The sequence below is a fragment of the Sceloporus occidentalis genome, unplaced genomic scaffold (genome assembly GCF_023333645.1).
Source record: "Sceloporus occidentalis isolate IW3139 unplaced genomic scaffold, rSceOcc1.0.p SCAF_4, whole genome shotgun sequence".
In the NCBI taxonomy this organism is placed as follows: Eukaryota; Metazoa; Chordata; class Lepidosauria; order Squamata; family Phrynosomatidae; genus Sceloporus; species Sceloporus occidentalis.
The window spans coordinates 135,777,411-135,795,481 of record NW_028316984.1 but is presented as its reverse complement, the minus strand read 5'-3'; the positions used below and the strand labels follow the sequence as shown (position 1 = coordinate 135,795,481).

Here is an 18,071-nt window from a genome sequence, read left to right as displayed (position 1 = left end):
AACTTTTAGTTGAAGTTGACCACAGAGTTGCACTGGAGGACCTAGATCTGTCCTAGAGAGAACTCATTAATGAAATCCGTGAATAATCAAAGCCTGCAGATATCAAAGCCAGCAAATATGGAGGGATGAGTGTATACTGTACATGTATACACACACAGAGACACATAAATGTGTATATATAGTATATATATAAATATATATACTGTACTGTATATGCATGTGTCTGTATATACATATATACATACATATGTGTATATATATATATATATATACACACACACATACAGTCAGCCCTGCTTATCCACAGATTTGTTATCCACAGAATCAGCCATCCACAGCTTGAAAATATTCAAAAAATATACAAAATCCAAACAGCAAACCTTGATTTTAACATTTTATATAAGGGATACCATTTTACTATCTATTGTATTTAATGGGACTTGAACGTCCATGGAATTTGGTAGCCACAGGGCATCCTCAAAACGAAACCCCAGCAGATACCAAGGGCCCACTGTATGTATGTATATAAATATATACGTGTGTGTACATATATATGTGTGTGTGTGTGTATACAGTATAAGCAATTAAGCATACTATATATATATATATGTATATATACATAAATGTGGTGGCTTAGTGGTTAAGATGCCAATTCTGACCAACAGAAAATTGGAAGGTTGGCAGTTTGAGTGCTGCATGTTGGGGTGAGCTCATGTCACTAGTCCCAGCTTCTGCCACCTAGCAGTTCAAAAGCATGCAAATGCAACTAGATAAATAGGTACAGTGCAGTCATGCTGGTCACATGACCACCAGAGCAGTCCAGAACACACACACCACACACAATAATAATAATAATAACAGTAATTTTTTATTTCTTTCCTGCCTCTCAAGGCTTGAGGCAGGGCCAAAACCCAGATATATAAATTCATTAGAATAAAAGTTATATAAGTTCATCAGATAAATATGATTGAGGATATCATATTATATATACTCAGCCTTATTTTTCTGATGATGTTATCTTTGGCCCTATACAGACAGGCCAAAATAAAGCTGCTTCGGGTCACTTTAGAGGTATGCTGTTTACATGATGCATGTATCCTAAGATTCTGGAAGCTGCACCAAAGCTGTGCACCAGTCCTTAGGACTGGATTGTGGCTTTGGTGCGGCTTCTGGGCTTTTAGTATGCATGCATTATTTAAACAACATACCTCCAAAGTGACCCTGAAGCAGCTTTATTTTGGCCTGTCTGTATGGAGCCTTTGTTAAAAGGCCTTGCTGGCTTGCAGTATACTTACAGAACTTTGAGCAAGACAAAGGCTTAACATTGTACTTGACTAGCAACAACCGTCCCCCACACATACACACACACTGAACCTACATTTAAAGGATTCCTTTCCTCCCTCCATTGTGCTGAAATTAAGGGGGAAACCCTTTCAGCATTTGCATTGTGTCCTCAAGCAGCCCTAATACCTTTCCATCCTTGCCCCCTCTGGGAAACAAATATGCCCCAAGCCTTGAGAGAAAGTCTTGTCTGCTGCTGCTTCTTGGGGGGAGGGGGGACTTGAGAAGGATCCAGCTTGTCCTCCTATTTGCAGCCAGGACTGGCTGCTGAGAAGACACATTTCTCAAAGGGGGACAGCAAATATGGTGTTGTGTAACAATGGGTTTCTTATGTAGAGAGATCTTGTTGCACCTTTGAGACTAACTGAAAGAAGTTGGCAGCATGAGCTTTTGTAGACTGCAGTCTACATAGACTGACTAAACAGACCGGCAAAAAGATTTGACTTCAGGGTGGTGTGGGGGTGTGGCATCCACATGCTGCAACTCCACCTCAAGCCAGCATTACGCCGCCTGCTCAACCAGACAGCAGGAAGCATTGGGACGTTCCTGTGGCACGGCAATCAGATACTGCACACCAGAGAAACGCGGAAGAGCCACTGGTGCAGTGAAAGGGGTGGCTTTTTTCCATCCCAAAAAAGAAGCAGCATTTAGCCACTGCCCTTATCTGGCACTCAAAGGGGTGGCCAGAAGCTGCTCCTTCGGGATGGTCTGCTTCGCCCCTGAGTTTATGAAAATTCATGCTGTCAACTTCTTTGTTTCAGTTAGTCTCAAAGGTGCTACAAGATCTCTCTGCATACTGATTTTTACAGACTAACACTGTTATATCTTTGAATTCTACCACAATCAGCTTCTTAGTCATGCTCAGAATGAAGGACATTTTGGAATTCCTCCTGACAGATGTTTGGAATGTAGGGCATGTCCTGGAAAAGGAGGACATCAGGTCACCCTGGGCCAGCATGAGTCCCTTTGCCCTAATGGCTGGGAGCTGTGGCTCACCCCCATTGCTTGGTTAAGGGAACAGATCCAGGGGCAGCCATGCTGTTTGTTGTTGCGTACCTTCAAGCCGGGTTCAATTTATGCAGGTGGTTTTAAGACTTATGGTTTTAAGAGGTGATTTTAATTGTTTTTAAGTTTATTATAAAATAAAACTTGAATTAATTTACTATTTCTGGAAAGGTGGCATACAAATAAATAAATAAATAATCCATAGGGGCTGATGAGAGTTGGTTCCGACATTTGGTTTCTCACGTGTGTATATGTGTATATATACATTATATGTGTGTATATATACATTTTAAAACATGTTTCTACTCTACAAGACATGAAGAAGTCTTAAGAATATTTCACTTCACCTTAGCTTAGTCCATTATGCAAAATGAGATATATTTTTAATATGCTCCTTGGATTTGCAGAATGCAGCAGCTAGTGTTTACCACCATGTGAGGTCATAAAAACATAGTATTTTAAGTTCCATGCATCCTAAGGAATTTTGTTCTATGCTATATTGATGGATGCTTAAAATGCAAGAAACTAGCAGCATGGTCCAGGAAGAGACTTTTGCACACAAACATTTCACTACTATTTAATATACATGCCTTCCTGACCTGATATTTAAATGTATAAGCCTATGGGTTGTTTAGCTGAGAATACAATACAGCACAGATCTGTAACATAGAATTTCCAATGTCTGTTGCATTTCAGATTGCTGGAGGTCCAATCTAGGCAACAATATGGACTTACTGGAGGAGACTGGAGGTTCCTCAGCAGAGGAAACTGGAAATTCTTCAACTGAGGAGAACTACTTTGTGAATTATACATTCACTGACCGTTCTCATTCAGGCCGTGTTGCTCAAGGGATTATGAAACTGTGCCTAGAGGATGAGCTCTTTGCTGATGTTACCATTTCTGTGGAAGGCAAAGAATTTCAACTGCACCGACTAGTCCTCTCTGCTCAGAGCTGCTTCTTTCGTTCTATGTTCACATCCAACCTGAAGGAGGCACATAACCGGGTGATTGAGTTACAAGATGTTAGTGAGAGTGTCTTTCAGCTTCTAGTAGATTATATATATCATGGAACTGTGAAGCTGAGGGCAGAAGATTTGCAGGAAACATATGAAGTGGCAGATATGTACCAACTAACTGCCCTCTTTGAGGAGTGCTCCCGTTTCTTAGCTCGCACAGTACAAGTGAAAAACTGTTTGCAGATTATGTGGCTGGCTGATCAGCACAGTGATGTGGAACTCTACACAGCTGCCAAGCACTGTGCCAAGTCATATTTATCACAACTTCAGGAAACAGAGGAGTTTCTGCACCTTCCTCTCCGTCTTCTGACAGATATTATCTCAGGTAAGTAGAATAGTTACTGATTATTTGATATACAGCCAGAAGCTGAGCAGAAATGCATACCTTTTAGTTCTGCTCTGGACTGCACAGTGGCTTTTAATACAGTGCGCCTGTGTTATACGTGGGCACAGTTTACGCGGACTTGAGCATACGCGCTCAAGCCAAAGGGGGCGCAAGGGGCAATGCGTCCCATTCAAATGAATGGGGCACGCACCCGTGGCACCTCGCACGCTCCCGCGCCGCCGCATAGGTACGAGCATAGGCGGAATTCGCCTTAGGCAGGGGGGTCCAGAACGGATCCCCCACGTAAGGCAAGGGCCCACTGTACCATCAACAATAATATTATAGTGGATTGTTGAGAATTAACTTTGGTGGAACTATTTTACAAGCATTCTGGTCTTTCCTGAGGGGGCAATTCTGGAAGATGGCCCTGGGAAATTGCTGTTCATCTCCTTGGCTTATGGTATTCTATTCTGTCTCTATTTAACTTTATTTAAAACATTATATACCTATGGTGTTTAAAATCTATGGGAAGAGATAGTATGGGGAGTTCAGCCCCTCCAGTATGCAGATGACTTCCATTTCTAGTTCTTTTAGTCATTATATTACAGCTGTGATGTTCTGAATTGGTATATGAAGTTAGCAATGAGGGGCCAATAAATTTATACTTTATCCAGCAATAGAGTTGTTTTTCATTAATGGAATGGCCATTCTATATATGGGGATTAAACCAGTGTTGGATGATCCTTGAAAACATAGATTCATAGGTTGAAAGCCTTCAGATTCTAACTTCTTGGATTCCCAATTGTCAAATTGACCGTTCCAGTTAGGCATAAAACATCAAATCATTTTTAGAAAATGTATCTTGAACCATGACAACACATGTTCTAGTTACATCATGACCTGGATATTACAATGTAATTTACATGGGGTTGTCTTTAAGATGTGCCTGAAATATCAGCTTGTTGAAAATGCAATGCCCAGTTTGTAATGCAACTATAATTAAAAGTGCTGATTATAACCCTGTATTTCCCATAAAAGCCTGCTCAAATATTAAGGTCATCCACAGGAGGGTTCTTATAGAATAATACAGTGTGCCCTAACTTTACGTGGGGACTCCCCCGCGTAAAGCAAATACTGCCTATGCTCGAGCCACATTTAAATGAATGGGGCTCGTGTGCATGGCAGTGTGGCGGCGCGTGCACGCCATGGGCGCACACCCCCTTCATCCCTTCTCCCCGCGCACCTGGGTATGACACGGGCACACTGTACTTGGAAGAGAACCCGAGGACATCCAGTCCAACCCCCTGCCATACAGGAATACACAATCAAAGCACACCTGACAGATGGCCATCCAGCTTCTGTTTAAAAACCTGCAAAGAAGGAGAATCCCACCCCACTCAGAGGCAGCATATTCCATGATCAGACAACTCTTACCATCAGGACATTCTCCCTAATATTTAGATGGAATCTCTTCCTGTAGCTTGAATCCATTGCTCCGTGTCTTAGTCTCTGGAGCTACAGAAAACAAGTTTGCTCCATCCTCAATATAACATCCCTCCAAATATTTAACATGGCTATCGTGTTACCCCTTAACCACCTCTTCCCCAGGCTAAACACACCCAACACTCTAAGCTGCTTCTCATAGGACATGGTTTCCAGATCTTTCACCATTTTGGTCGCCTTCCTCTGGATTCACTCAAGCTTGTCAATATCTCTCTTGAATTGTGGTGACCAGAACTGGACACAGTATTCCAAGTGAGGTTTCACCAAAGCAGAATAGGGTGGTACTATTACTTTCCTCAATTTAGACACTATACGCCTATTGATGCAGCCTAGAATTGCATTGGCTTTTTTCAATTGCTGCATCTCATTGCTGATTCATGTTCAGGCTGTGGTCCACTAAGTTTCCTAGATCCCTTTTGTATGTATGGCTGTCAAGCTAGGTGACATACATTCTGTATCTGTGCATTTCATTTTTACTGCCCAGATGTAGTACATTACTCCATGTTGAAATTCATTTTGTTAGTTGTGGCTCAGCTTTCTAATCTGTTATGGTCAATTTGAATTCTGATTTGTCTTTTGGGTATTAGCTACCCCTCCTAATTTAGTGTCCTCTGAAAATTTGATAAGTGTGCCCTATATTCCATCATCCAAGTCATTCATAAAGATGTTGAAAAGCACTGGGCCCTGCTAGTCACTTTTCTCCAGGAAGAGAAGGAGCCATTGTGAGCACCCTTTGGGTTTGGTCAATCAATCAATTACAGATCCACCTAACAATAGCATTGTCTATCGCACATTTTAGTAGCTTTTTTGCAAGGATACAATGGAGGACCTTGTCAAAGGCCTTGCTGAAATCAAGATATCCTACATCCACAGCATTTGCTTAATCTACCAAGCTTGTGAATCTGTCACAAAAAGAGATAAGATTAGTCTGGTATGACTTGTTTTTGAGAAACCCATGCTGACTTTTAAGTGTTCCTTTCTAAGTGATTACAGATTGTCTGTTTCATGATCTTCCATATAATCTTCCCTGGGTTTGATGTCAGACTAACTGGACAGTAATTGTTTGGGTCCTTCCCCCCCCCCTTTTTTTTTTTTGAAGATGCCCTCCTCCAGTCTGCTGGGATCTCCCTTGTTCTCCAGGAATTCTCAAAGATGTTTGACGGTTATTCTCTGCTAGTTCTTTTAATACCCCTGGGTGTCGTTCATCTGGCCCTAGAGACTTGAATTTGTTTAAAATAGCCAGGTGTTCCTGTACTACTTCACTTATTTTCATTCTTATTTTTACATTTTGAGAAATATTACTTGCCTTACATTTTCCCAAACATGTCCAAGGAGAGCAGTTTGTAACCTTATACTTGATAAGCCTTATTTCAATATTTTTCAGTGTTGTTCCCTGTTTTGTAACATAAACACTTTGGGGTACAGTGGTATAGCACTTGGCTTTCTTGTTTGCTTCTGCATGTGACAGTAACAGTGCTGCAGACAGCTCACACTAAATACGGGCATACATCAGTTAACAAGATGTGTGCCTAGTTACTATGCCTTTGACAGAAAATTTGACACCACAAGCAGAAATAATAGGGGTAGGTTCCTACACTCCAAAAAAGAAGAGCAGTTCAACATTTTTCAGCAATCCTTTCATTCAGAGCTAACTATATACATGTGTGGAGAATAACAACCAGTTTAGGTAAACGTCACAAAAGTAACAAAAACATTTGAACCTCCCACCTATAGACTATTTGAAGACTTCTTCCAAAATGTATCCACAGATGACTTTGTCTTTTTACCAACCTCATTTTTTTAGGATTTGTAACTTGATGGCCAGACTTAGAGATCTGTGCATTTTAACATGCTGGGAGTAGCTGATGATGCAGGTTTATCTGCTCTCCCATTTTCTCTCTGTTTTGTTATTTATGCATGCTCAGTAAAGGATTGCTGAGGCAGCTGCTGTTTACCTTGCCTGTTGTAGGCAGGGCATATATGTCTGAAGTAAGGTCTGCTAGAGTACAATCCTGCTGTTTCCTAGCTCAAGCTTTGTTTATTGCATTGTTTACTGCAGACAGAGTCCTGCATTCCAGACGCTGAAGAATGCATATATAGCCGCCATTTGAAATAACAGTCTGAAAAATAAAGACCTAATACCACCCATCTCATGTTAATATGATAGTCCCAACAGAGAAGGACATGCAGGTTCCTGTTAATTTGATAAATAAGGGATGGCAATTATGCAACCCTTCAGAAGCTTTTGGACTGCAACTCTGTGTGCTGATGTTAACTATGCTGGCTAGGGCTACTGGGGCTTGCTGTCCAATGACATTTTGAGGACTTTATGATTCCCACCCATGGGTTAAATCATTCCCATTTATTACAGGCTTGGGATTCTGTTTTGTGTGGTGGCAAATTATTATTTTTACAATAGGAGCACTTCTTTGAGCACAGTGGGAAAGTGGCATCACTTTAGGCTTGGCCCTGTGCTTGACTTACTGCAGTAACTGAATATGTGAGTTCCCTTAACCCTTTTAATTGCTTCACTATAGTTTGGCTATGTTTGTATTCTACATGATCCTTAAAGTACTGTAATGCACTCTACATGGTGCTTCACTTGAAGAGTGTTTGGAAGCTGAAGCTAGTACAAAATGCAGCAGCCAGACTGGTGTGAGGTGTGCATTTTAGAGACCATATAACACTGGTCCTACAAGAACTGTACAGGCTTCCAGTTTGCTTCCAGGCTTAATTCAAAGTGTGCTGCTGACCTACAGAGGCCTAAATAACTTGGGGCCAAGACATCTGAAAGACGGACTCCTCTCCTATGATTATGTCAAAAATTTAGAATCTTCAGAAGAGGCCTTGCTGTGGCGTATCCCAATGCCTTCTGAAGTTAGGTTGATGGCTACACATAATGGTTTTCTTTATAGCAGCACCTCACTGTGGAACTCCCTACCCAAAGAAGTTAGGATGGCCCTATCTCTTTTAAGCATCCTGTGGCTGCCTCCCAAAACAGTGCTATTCTGCATGGCTGTTTGAAATTCCTGTTTTAAGAGTTTCAAAACTGGATTCTTGGATTATTTTTAGACTGGTTTTAGGAGTTTTAAAATAGTATTTTAATGTGCATTAAAATGTATTCATTTTTGTATTGTTTTAATTGGTTTCTTTTTTTTTTTTTAATAATCTTTATTAAATTTTATAAAACCACAAACAGAATATACGAAGTCTACTTTGTACACCTTCTACATAAATTATCAAAAAAAGTTCCTAAGTTACATTTCAGAACACAAAGCTATAACACATAAATTTAAGTTTCCAAGTCTGACATCTTCATATCTTCTGTGACCCTGTAATTGGTTTCTGTTTGTTCATTGACTTGATAGCCTTTGTGGTTTGGGAAGCAATACAGAAATAATTTAAGTAATAAATAAATAAAAATATTGCTTTGCTGAAACTTTGGAGCTTTCTGCCTGGGGACTGTGCCCTCTTCTGGGCAGCCATTGGCTCATTAAGATACTGTTTAGGAACATGTTTGGTCTTCAGAAGATAGACTGCTCTACTTTACCTTCTCAGAACTGGTTTGTAATCTTTTGTCTCTGATATTTTGGGATACTACTAATTTTTGGTTTTTGTTATGACTGTGTGTTTTTAATTTGTGTGGCTTTTTCCTGTTTATTTGCATTTTGTTGCTTTTTAATTTTTTTATATAATTTCTGTGATTATCCACTTTGAACTGCATGATCAAAGGTGTGATGTAAATATTTTAAATAATATATCCTTTGTTGTATACTTGAAGTATAATGTAAAGATGAAATTTAAAAGACCTATTTTTTAAAAAAATATATATTTTAAATAAATTTTCAAAAGCATTAAAAGCCCAGGGAAAAAGAAAGCTAGATATTCCTGAACATAAAGCTTATTTAACAACCAGGCTGTGTTAGAAGCTGTATATAAATACCAGGTATGAAATTTTCAGTGAAAGGAAGAGCAAGATTCTTTTAAGATAATAGTGATGAAAGCCACAGAAAGCAATTACGATTCTCTGTAAAACAATGGTTTCTTAGAATTTTGGAAATTGGGGATAATACTTTAATATTCATTAACATGCTACCAAACCTCAGCCAGTGAATGAGGCATTTTGCCGCTCATACAGAGATTAGATGTAATCCTTTGCATTTCTAAGGCAGCAATCACTGTTGAATTAGACACTTTGCTTGGCTTAAAATGAAAGCCACTGTACCAATAAGGAGAGAAGTAATTGGTCAAATGTTTTAATTCAGTTAAATTCAAATCAGTTGATATTTTGTTCTCCTAAACAGACTATTTAGACTGTTAAGTATCCCTTCCAAAGTATTCCTTCCAAATAAATGCCATGTTTTTTTCATTGTCATCAAATAGCAGTTTAAAATATAGTGTATATACTCATGTATTCATTTAGAAATTTTAGTAAAAAAAAAAAAAAGACTAAAAAGCTGTGAGATTTGTGGAGGAGGATGAAGTCTGTTCACCCAACATTGGATTGGATTTCTGTTTGTTCAGGCCTTACGAGTCAAGCCAGCTGCTGCAAAGCCAATGCTATGAAAGAACTTTAGTTCTGGAAGTTAGCTGTGGTTTACGGTACTTATTTATCATATTTACATATTCCAAACTTTTTTATTTATTTATTTATATACCGCTATTCCAAAGATCATAGCGGTGAACAGCAAGTAAGCTAATTAGCAAGTAAGCTAATTTGCCCCCAACAGTCTGGGTACTCATTTTAGCGACCTCGGAAGGATGCAAGCCTGAGTCGAGCTTGGGCCCTTTTGCTGGTCTTGAACTCGCAACCTTGTGGTTTTGAGTAAATGGCTGCAGTACAGGCATTTAACCACTGCGCCACCAGGGCTTGTATAGTAACAAGTGGTTATATAGTTTTTGTGACTCATAGCCTCCAACTCTAATCAGTCTCTCTGTTCTTGAGACCTCATCCTCAGCAATCCATTTTGTTCAACTGTTGAAACCACCTGACTTTTCTGCATCTATGTAACCTAGTAATCTGTAAACTAGCTCAGAAAATGTTCTATTTTCCACTTCCTTCTGAGGAAAAGACATTTTTCAGTAGTCATGAGCAATGCAGTATTATTATCCATTGCTAAAAATTGCAAGCCATGATCTAATGAGGTTTAGCCACTGATGGAAATGTTTCCCTTAGTGGAATTGGGAGGTAACAATTACCCCAAACACACACTGCAGTCCCCATGAGACTCCAAAGCCTACTCTTGGGTCACACGGTACCATGGGTTTTGAAACAGAGGGAGAAACTTGAGTCCATTTGGTACTCCAGCACCAGTGCAATATTGTATTTAGGCCTTACCATATTTCAGCTCAGGTAATATAATACAAGTATCCCTTATCCAGAATGTTTGGGACCAGAAGTGTTTTGGATTTTGGAATATTTGTATATACATAATGGGATATCTTGGAGATGGGGCCCAAGTCTAAACATGAAATTCATTTATTTTTGTATACACCTTATACATGTAGCCCAAAGGTAATTGTATACATAATAACTTTGTACATGAAACAAAGTGTGTGTATACTGAACCATCTCAGCTGACCATGTGGATAATTGTGGAATTTGGAATATTTTCAGTCTCAGAATTCTAGCTAAGGGAGACTTGACTCAACTCAAATGAAATTAATTTGTTTTATATACACTTTATACACATAAGGCTCCTAACTTGTGAATGAACTAGCAGAGGTGCCACTGCCTCAAAGTGCCATGTCAGTGCTCAAAAAGTTTTGAATTTTGGAGGATTTTCAACCTATACTGACTTTTAAGAGTATTATCCTTTAGGAATTTGTAATTAATATTGATGTTAACCAATATTAACAAATTAATTGCCCATTCCACAGCAAAGTCAGAAGTGCAGAGGATAAATGTCTTTTGTTCAGCTTTTACTTTCAGTATTTGCAACAGTGTAAAAAGTCTTTATATTTACTTAGCTCCATAGAATACATACTATAAGTGTATGATGAAACTTTATGCTGAGATATTCTATGGCCTGTTACAGACTGCCAAAATAAAGCTGCTTCGGGTCTCTTTGGAGGTATGCTATTTAAATGATGCATGGGTCTTAAGAGTCTGGAGGTCACGCCAAAGCCACACTCCATTCCTAAGCACTGGAGTGCAGCTTTGGTGCAGCTTCTGGATTCTTAGGGTGCATGCATCATTTAAACAACATACTTCCAAAGAGACCCGAAGCAGCTTTATTTTGGCAGTCTGTAACAGGCCATAGTAAGAAAATATGGAACACTTTGGAGGTATGCTGTTTAAATGATGCATGCGTCCTAAGAGTCTGGAAGCTAAGGACTGGAGCACAGCTTTGGAGCAGCTTCTGATCTCTTAAGATGTGTGTGTCATTTAAACAACATACCTCCAAAGTGACCCGAAGTAGTCTGTTCAGGCCCTCAGTTACCATAGAGAGATTTGTATGTTGTCTCTATACAATCAAGCTATGCCTGTCAAGAGAGGTATTGCTTCTCCTATTTCCAGCATATAACTCTTAACCGCTCTGAGAGCCTTTAGGGCTGAAGGGCGGGGTATAAATACCGTAAATAAATAAATAATAAATAACATATTATCAGGAGAATGTTGATTTCCTTTTGGGTTGACTCTTTTCAGGGAGTAGGCCAATTAGTTGTAGTACAAGTTGCAAAATGGTGAGAGGCCAGCTTTCTTGTCTTCAGGACAACAGACTTTCACTTGGCATTTCTCCTGCCAAAAGGAAATGTTAGCAGAACATGCATTTGGTTCAGTGCTGTTTAGTGAAAGATGTTGCTGAATCAAAGATGTGTGCAAGTTATGAGTACAGAACAAATAGAAAAGTGAAATGGTAGAAGTGGGCAAAGTGGTAAGAGGCAGCTACACATGGAGTTTGTAAAGCAAGGATCAAGTGAGGAATCTACATGTGTGAAGTAGAGATTGAGCCTCCACAGCAGCATAAAAACCTAGTTGACTAAAATATTTTTAGAGAGAGGTTTAGAAAGAGAAGGTTATTAACAGTAGTTACCAAAGTAATTGTCAGTTAATGGCATGCTTTTCAGTGTACTGTTGGTGATACATAAAATACTTCATCTATAATAGGCATATTTGTAAACATTTTCTTCAACCTACAGATCAACGTCATCACCCTTAATTTTGGAGGCATCCAAAGAAAAAAATAGTACATTTCACAGAAAGCATTAATACTGAACAGTGTTTTACTGTTCATTTGTTACCATGCCTAATGTCCAACTTTTAGAACTGATATATCTATTAACTTGCTGACTTCTACAGTCACTGATATTATTATTAGTAATGAGATAACCAAACAAAACTAGCTTCCCAGTAGCAACAGACCTGGAGATTAGAAATTTAGGCTTTCGTTGTAACAACCAGTGAGTCCTTGTTAGATCAGATTCACAGCATTATACTGAAAAGTAAATATTGCCACAAATGGTTTTTAATGTTTATGAGCAGTACATCAGCTTGAAATATGTTAGGATTTTGAATCAATGATTACAACCATTAGTACTATTGGAATCTTTTTTGTCATCAAAAATATGAGTTGGTACTTGGGTATCAGATAATATAGGCATTGTTAGTCTGCTATAGCAGCATTCAATCCTCTGTAAATTATCTTACATCAAGGAATACGAAACCTTCTTCCAGATCATTGAAAACTGAATGAAAGTATTTTTTTTAACTGTAGGAAGAAGGGGGTGGTCTAGTATTGACATCACATTTCCCAGATAAGTCATGAGCTCACTAGATGGTTCTTGCAGCTTCAGTGTTCTATAGAATAGGAATGACACTATAAATAAATGTGTTATTTTAAAAAGTACTTTTTATGCTGTACTGTGCCATGCAAGCTGAATACTTCATAATTTTTGTCTTTGCAACCATACAGATGGGGTTCCATGTTCCCAGAATCCAACAGCTGCCATAGAAACCTGGATTGGCTTTAATAAAGAAGAGCGTGGAGGTTTTTCAGAGATACTGCGGTCAAATTTAAAGGTATGTGATTTATGAAAACAAGACAAATAAGCAACATTTTAGAAGTGCATAAAATCATGCAAATTGTGGAGAAAGTAGCTAGGCAGATACCTTGTTCTGTCATAATAGAAGATTCCAGGATCACCCAACGAAACTGAATAAGAAATTCAGACAAAAGGAAAAGAGGTACTCTTTACACCAACCATTTCTAAACTACAGTTGTCCCTTCATATTTGCGGACTTGACATATGCAAATTTGATTATTTCAGATCTCAGTGTGAGCCCCACCCACCTTCTTCTCCTTTGCCTGGGACCAGCTAGTCCCAGGCAAAGGAGAAGGTGAGTGGAGCCGGCGCTCGCTGCCCATTACCCTTCAGCTGTGGTTGGGACTTCTCCTGTGCTTGGGACTGGGCAGAGACCTCGATTTTGAAAGACTATATGGTTCTCAGTTGCTGAGACACAGAAGCAGGACAGTGCCACCGTGTATATATATTGCTTGTGAGTGTCTTATAATCATCAAGTTGACCTTTGTGGAAACACAATACAGTCTCAAATTATCTCTCACATGTCATTCCTCCCTAATCTACAATCGTGTATAATTTTTGTTGAAAATTTGAGGTGCTCCAGATGCTGGGGTGACTTAATATTTGAAATACTAAAGTTACAATGTCAGTTTAAACCTCTTAGTTTGTCATTTCCATAACTGTTTCTAAAACATTGGTTACAGTTATGCTTCTCACCTAGAAGCTTCTCCCACAACACAATTAGAGCATTTTGATTCCACTTGCATTCACATGGTTCCAACCTGTAGGGAAGATAATTTAGAATTCTCAAACAGAGAGATCTAGTGCCTCACCAAACTACAGATCACAGGATCCCATAAGATGGAACCATGGCAGTTAAAGTAGAATCAGTGATGTAATTGTGAATATGAAGAGCCACTAATGCTTGGTCTGAAATAAAAGGGTAATGAGAGACTTTCATTCTAGAATATTGTGTGCAAATAGCTTACTATCTTGTGGTAGACTTGTGAGAATATGTAATAGAAGACAGGTATAACACCTGAGTTGTAATGCCCTAAACCTAATGTATGGAGTGGAGTTATACTGTATTTCTGATTAGCAAATTTCCTGCTGACTGAATTTCTGGACAGAGACCCATGCAAATCTAATGTAAGCTCATTTTCTTCTTTAGGAAATTGGAGAAAATGTTCACATCTACTTGATTGGAAAGGAGTCATCCCGTACACATTCTCTTGCTGTATCGCTGCACTGTGCTGATGATGAATCCATCTCTGTTAGTGGTCAAAACAGCTTGTGTCACCAGATCACTGCAGCCTGCAAGCATGGTAGTGACCTGTATGTTGTTGGAGGATCCATTCCACGTCGCATGTGGAAATGCAACAACACAACAGTAGACTGGGAATGGTGTGCACCCCTGCCCCGTGACAGGCTTCAACACACTCTGGTTTCTGTACCCAGTAAGGATTGTATCTATTCACTGGGTGGCAAGACACTACAAGATATCCTCTCTAATGCAGTCATATACTACAGAGTGAAAGACAATGTATGGACAGAAACTAGCCAACTGGAGGTAGCTGTCTCTGGAGCTACAGGTGTAAATCTCAATGGTGTCATTTATTTGTTGGGTGGTGAGGAAAACGACCTGGACTTTTTTACCAAGCCTTCGCGGCTTATTCAGTGCTATGACACCAACACAGAAAAGTGCCATGTGAAGCCTTACGTGTTACCTTTTGCAGGCTGCATGCATGCTGCAGTGCACAAGGACCTGGTGTTCATAGTAGCAGAAGGGGATTCGTTGTTGTGCTATAACCCTCTACTGGATAGCTTCACCAGACTCTGCTTGCCAGATGCCTGGAGTTCAGTGCCATCCCTCTGGAAAATTGCTAGCTGTAATGGGAACATCTACATCTTCCGAGATCGCTACAAAAAGGGAGATGCCAACACCTTCAAACTCAATCCAGCCACTTCTGTGGTAACTGTCACCAGTGGTCTGAAAGTGCTCCTTACAAATTTACAGTTTGTTTTGGCATGAGGGAAGAAAAAACTATCACCAAGACTTTGGAAACATTCCATTAAGCAGGGCAGAGATGTGTAGACCCCATAGCACCAGTTATCTGAGGCAGACTGCACTATATTTAGAATTCCACCCTTCCTTCAAACTTCCACTCACAAAACAGCAGCATCACTACCCACACGTGCTCTCACTAGCACTTTACTAGTGTGGTCTGGGTCCTATCTGGATTGCTGCTAGCATTATAGCCTCTGCTGATCAACATATGTGTCTCAAAGCCCCACAGCTAAATGGCTTTTAAGGCTGAAATCTTTTACCACCAGCAAATACTTGTAGAAGTAATTGAATTGTTACTCCAGTTACTTAGAGCTCCCCATGTTGCAGGTTGTGTAGTGTTTCAGAACATCCTAGGGAGCTGCAACTACCAGACAAGTTGTTAACCCTCCCTCAATAAGGTTCTTTAGTGAAAGGTACCGAAAATAATACATGCTGCAGTTTTCTAGATTGTGCTAGGAATAGAGGCAACTACTATTCCCTGCTGTTCCATCTGGCAGGAAAAGCATCTCTTGCTGCCATTGCACCAATAGTGAGATGCCCTGCCCTGATACTTACTGTCAAACATGTCTGTTGATACAGTAAATCCCGAGGTGCAAAACTCAATAAAGGCCTCTACTGGAACAATGGAGTGGTTTAATCATTGCTTGTTTTTGAGACAGAAGCACTGACAAGTGGTCCCATTCATGTACTTTGAAACAGTGAGCAGCAGAGATAACTGTACAGTAGAGGCAAAATATGCCCAACTACTGGCGGTAAAGCTGGGAAGTATTAAAATTCTTTTGTTCTAATGCTGCAGAAGCTTACTGTTTCGTAGCTGAGGCAACTGTAGTCCATTCCTAAATAATATTTTAAGAACCAGGTGTTTTCAGACGGTTGTTTTGAATCTGCTTTGCTGGTTCATGCTCTCCATCTAGTAGTTTTTCTTGTGATGATGTAGGAGTTCCATCAGTTACACACTTATGAAAGTCCTCTAGCAACTGAACTTGTTTAGTGCGGACGATGATATGAGGACGGATCTTAGCAATGGCTTCTATTGCTTCTTGAGGGGTCCACTGGTGAACCTACAAAGGCAGAAAAGCCAAATAGGAAGACATCTTAACTGGAAACAAAGTAGTGTACAGTATGTGATACAGTGAGATGGGGAAGTTATTTTACAATACAGCCCTATTTCATAGACCACGAATTAATATTTCCCATCTAACAGTTCTTCAGCTGAAATCTGCCTTGAGCTGATCCCAGTAGAGTCTGCAACAGTTACAATATCCATTCTTTCTCAGCTCTTGCAGAGGCAAGGATGACTTCTGAACTGCTTTCCATTCAGTTGTTACAGAAAGAATGTATGCTTCAGTACAGCCCAAATAGCACACAGTGTTAAATGGGACACAGACCTAGGCAAGGATCTTGTTCCCAAAACTTAAAACCACCTGCAATTGATTAAAATTGATTATTACTCCACCTAGTATGTTAGGGTCACTATACTATTCTTCCACTTTGCAAAGAGCAAGGGGCTTTCAAGTATTCACAGATGAAGAAACAATCCTAGGTGCTGAAAGTAATCCATACTAGCCACACGCAAGGAACCTGACAGGCACTGTCGTTTTCTGTTCCAATTAATGCTCAATGAAAGTGCCACCTGGTATAGTTGGATTGGGTTCCTTTATGTCCCTGTTGGGAACAGTCCCTGAAAAACTTGCCTGTCTCCTCATGTCCTTGAGCAGAAGCCCTTTTATGTACTAATAACGCAAAGCTCTCTTGCCATCACCACATTTTTCTGTCTGTACTAAGAATCAGCAACCGGCTCTTCAGACGTTGAGCAGCAACTCCTGGTAGCGTAATAAGCAACAGGTGGAAGCCGCAACCCGAGAGCATCCGGAGGACCCTCTGGTTGCCCATACAAACCTTGCTTACCTGGATTAAATACGCAGCCACCATGGTGGCACTGCGGAAGCGTCCGGCCTTGCAGTGCACATAGACGCAGTTCCCGCGCTCGCGGTGCTTGAGGACGAACTCCACACCTTTGTGCAGGTTCTCCAAGGAGGGCACTCCAGTCAGGTCCACCGTACTCAGGCGCAGCTGCTCCACTCCCATGGCCTCCCATTCCTGCAGGAGGCAGAGTCAGCCTTTAGGGAGGAGGAAGGTCATGGGAAGGCTATCCTTTTGGGGGCCGGGGGAACTCACCTGGGGGGAACAACACAGGAACCGGGTCTCGTACTCCTCGTTCATGGTGAGCACTCCCCGGACGTTTTCCTCGTCTACCAGCTGCAAGAGAGTCAGTAAAAAGGAGGGAAGGTTAATGCCTCGTTGGCTCACTCAGGCCCCACAAGAAACTCCCAACTCCCAGAATTCCATAGCAGAGAGTGAGACAAAGCGTCCCCCAACCGCCTTCTCATCCCCCCTTTCACCTGCCGGCAGCGTCCCCTGAGAGGCAGGGCCCCGAGGAGGACGGCGTGGTCGATGCGGCTGAACCAGGGCCGCTGTGACCCGGGCACTCTCTCCCTGACCAGAGTGTAGAGGAGGGTCGGGTAGTAGAAGAGCCGGGCGGCGCCGGGGCCTAAGGCGGCGCGGAGCATGACGGCCAGCTCCGAGGCGGCTTCACGGCATCGGCGGAGCGAGAGCGGCAACGGCGACGAGGAGGAGGAGGAGGAGCCGTTGGGGGAGTTCATGCCGCATCCCGAGCCTCCCCTCGGATAGAACTGAGAGAACCGCCTCCTCCTCCTCCTCCTCAGGAAGCGGAGGAGGGGCTGCACTCGGGCGAGACCATTCTCCCGCAAAAGGGGGGGTTGAGGGA

The 18,071-nt window shown here is 41.0% G+C and overlaps 2 protein-coding genes across 3 annotated transcripts in view; one reads left to right on the top strand and one right to left on the bottom strand.

Moving 5' to 3' along the window:
• Positions 1-15,905, top strand: part of KBTBD4 (kelch repeat and BTB domain containing 4) — a 21,302-nt gene extending 5,397 nt beyond the window's left edge. Inside the window, exons 1-3 of one of the 2 annotated variants that reach the window (XM_089521667.1) lie at positions 2,720-3,687; positions 13,107-13,213; positions 14,387-15,902. In XM_089521667.1, coding sequence (XP_089377793.1) covers positions 3,072-3,687; positions 13,107-13,213; positions 14,387-15,247 — 1,584 coding nt within the window. In that variant the 5' untranslated portion in view covers positions 2,720-3,071 and the 3' untranslated portion in view covers positions 15,248-15,902. Of the gene's footprint in view, positions 1-2,719; positions 3,688-13,106; positions 13,214-14,386 lie in introns of those variants that run through there. The other variant, XM_089521668.1, reaches the window with a different exon arrangement.
• LOC149314668 (phosphatidylglycerophosphatase and protein-tyrosine phosphatase 1-like) lies at positions 15,900-18,034 on the bottom strand. Its single transcript, XM_089521669.1, has 4 exons — positions 17,686-18,034; positions 17,462-17,542; positions 17,192-17,383; positions 15,900-16,344 (listed from the first exon to the last, which is right to left on the bottom strand). The coding sequence occupies exons 1-4, from the start codon at positions 17,944-17,946 to the stop codon at positions 16,132-16,134; spliced, it is 747 nt and encodes a 248-aa protein (XP_089377795.1). The 5' UTR covers positions 17,947-18,034; the 3' UTR covers positions 15,900-16,131.
• Positions 18,035-18,071: the final 37 nt, after the last annotated feature.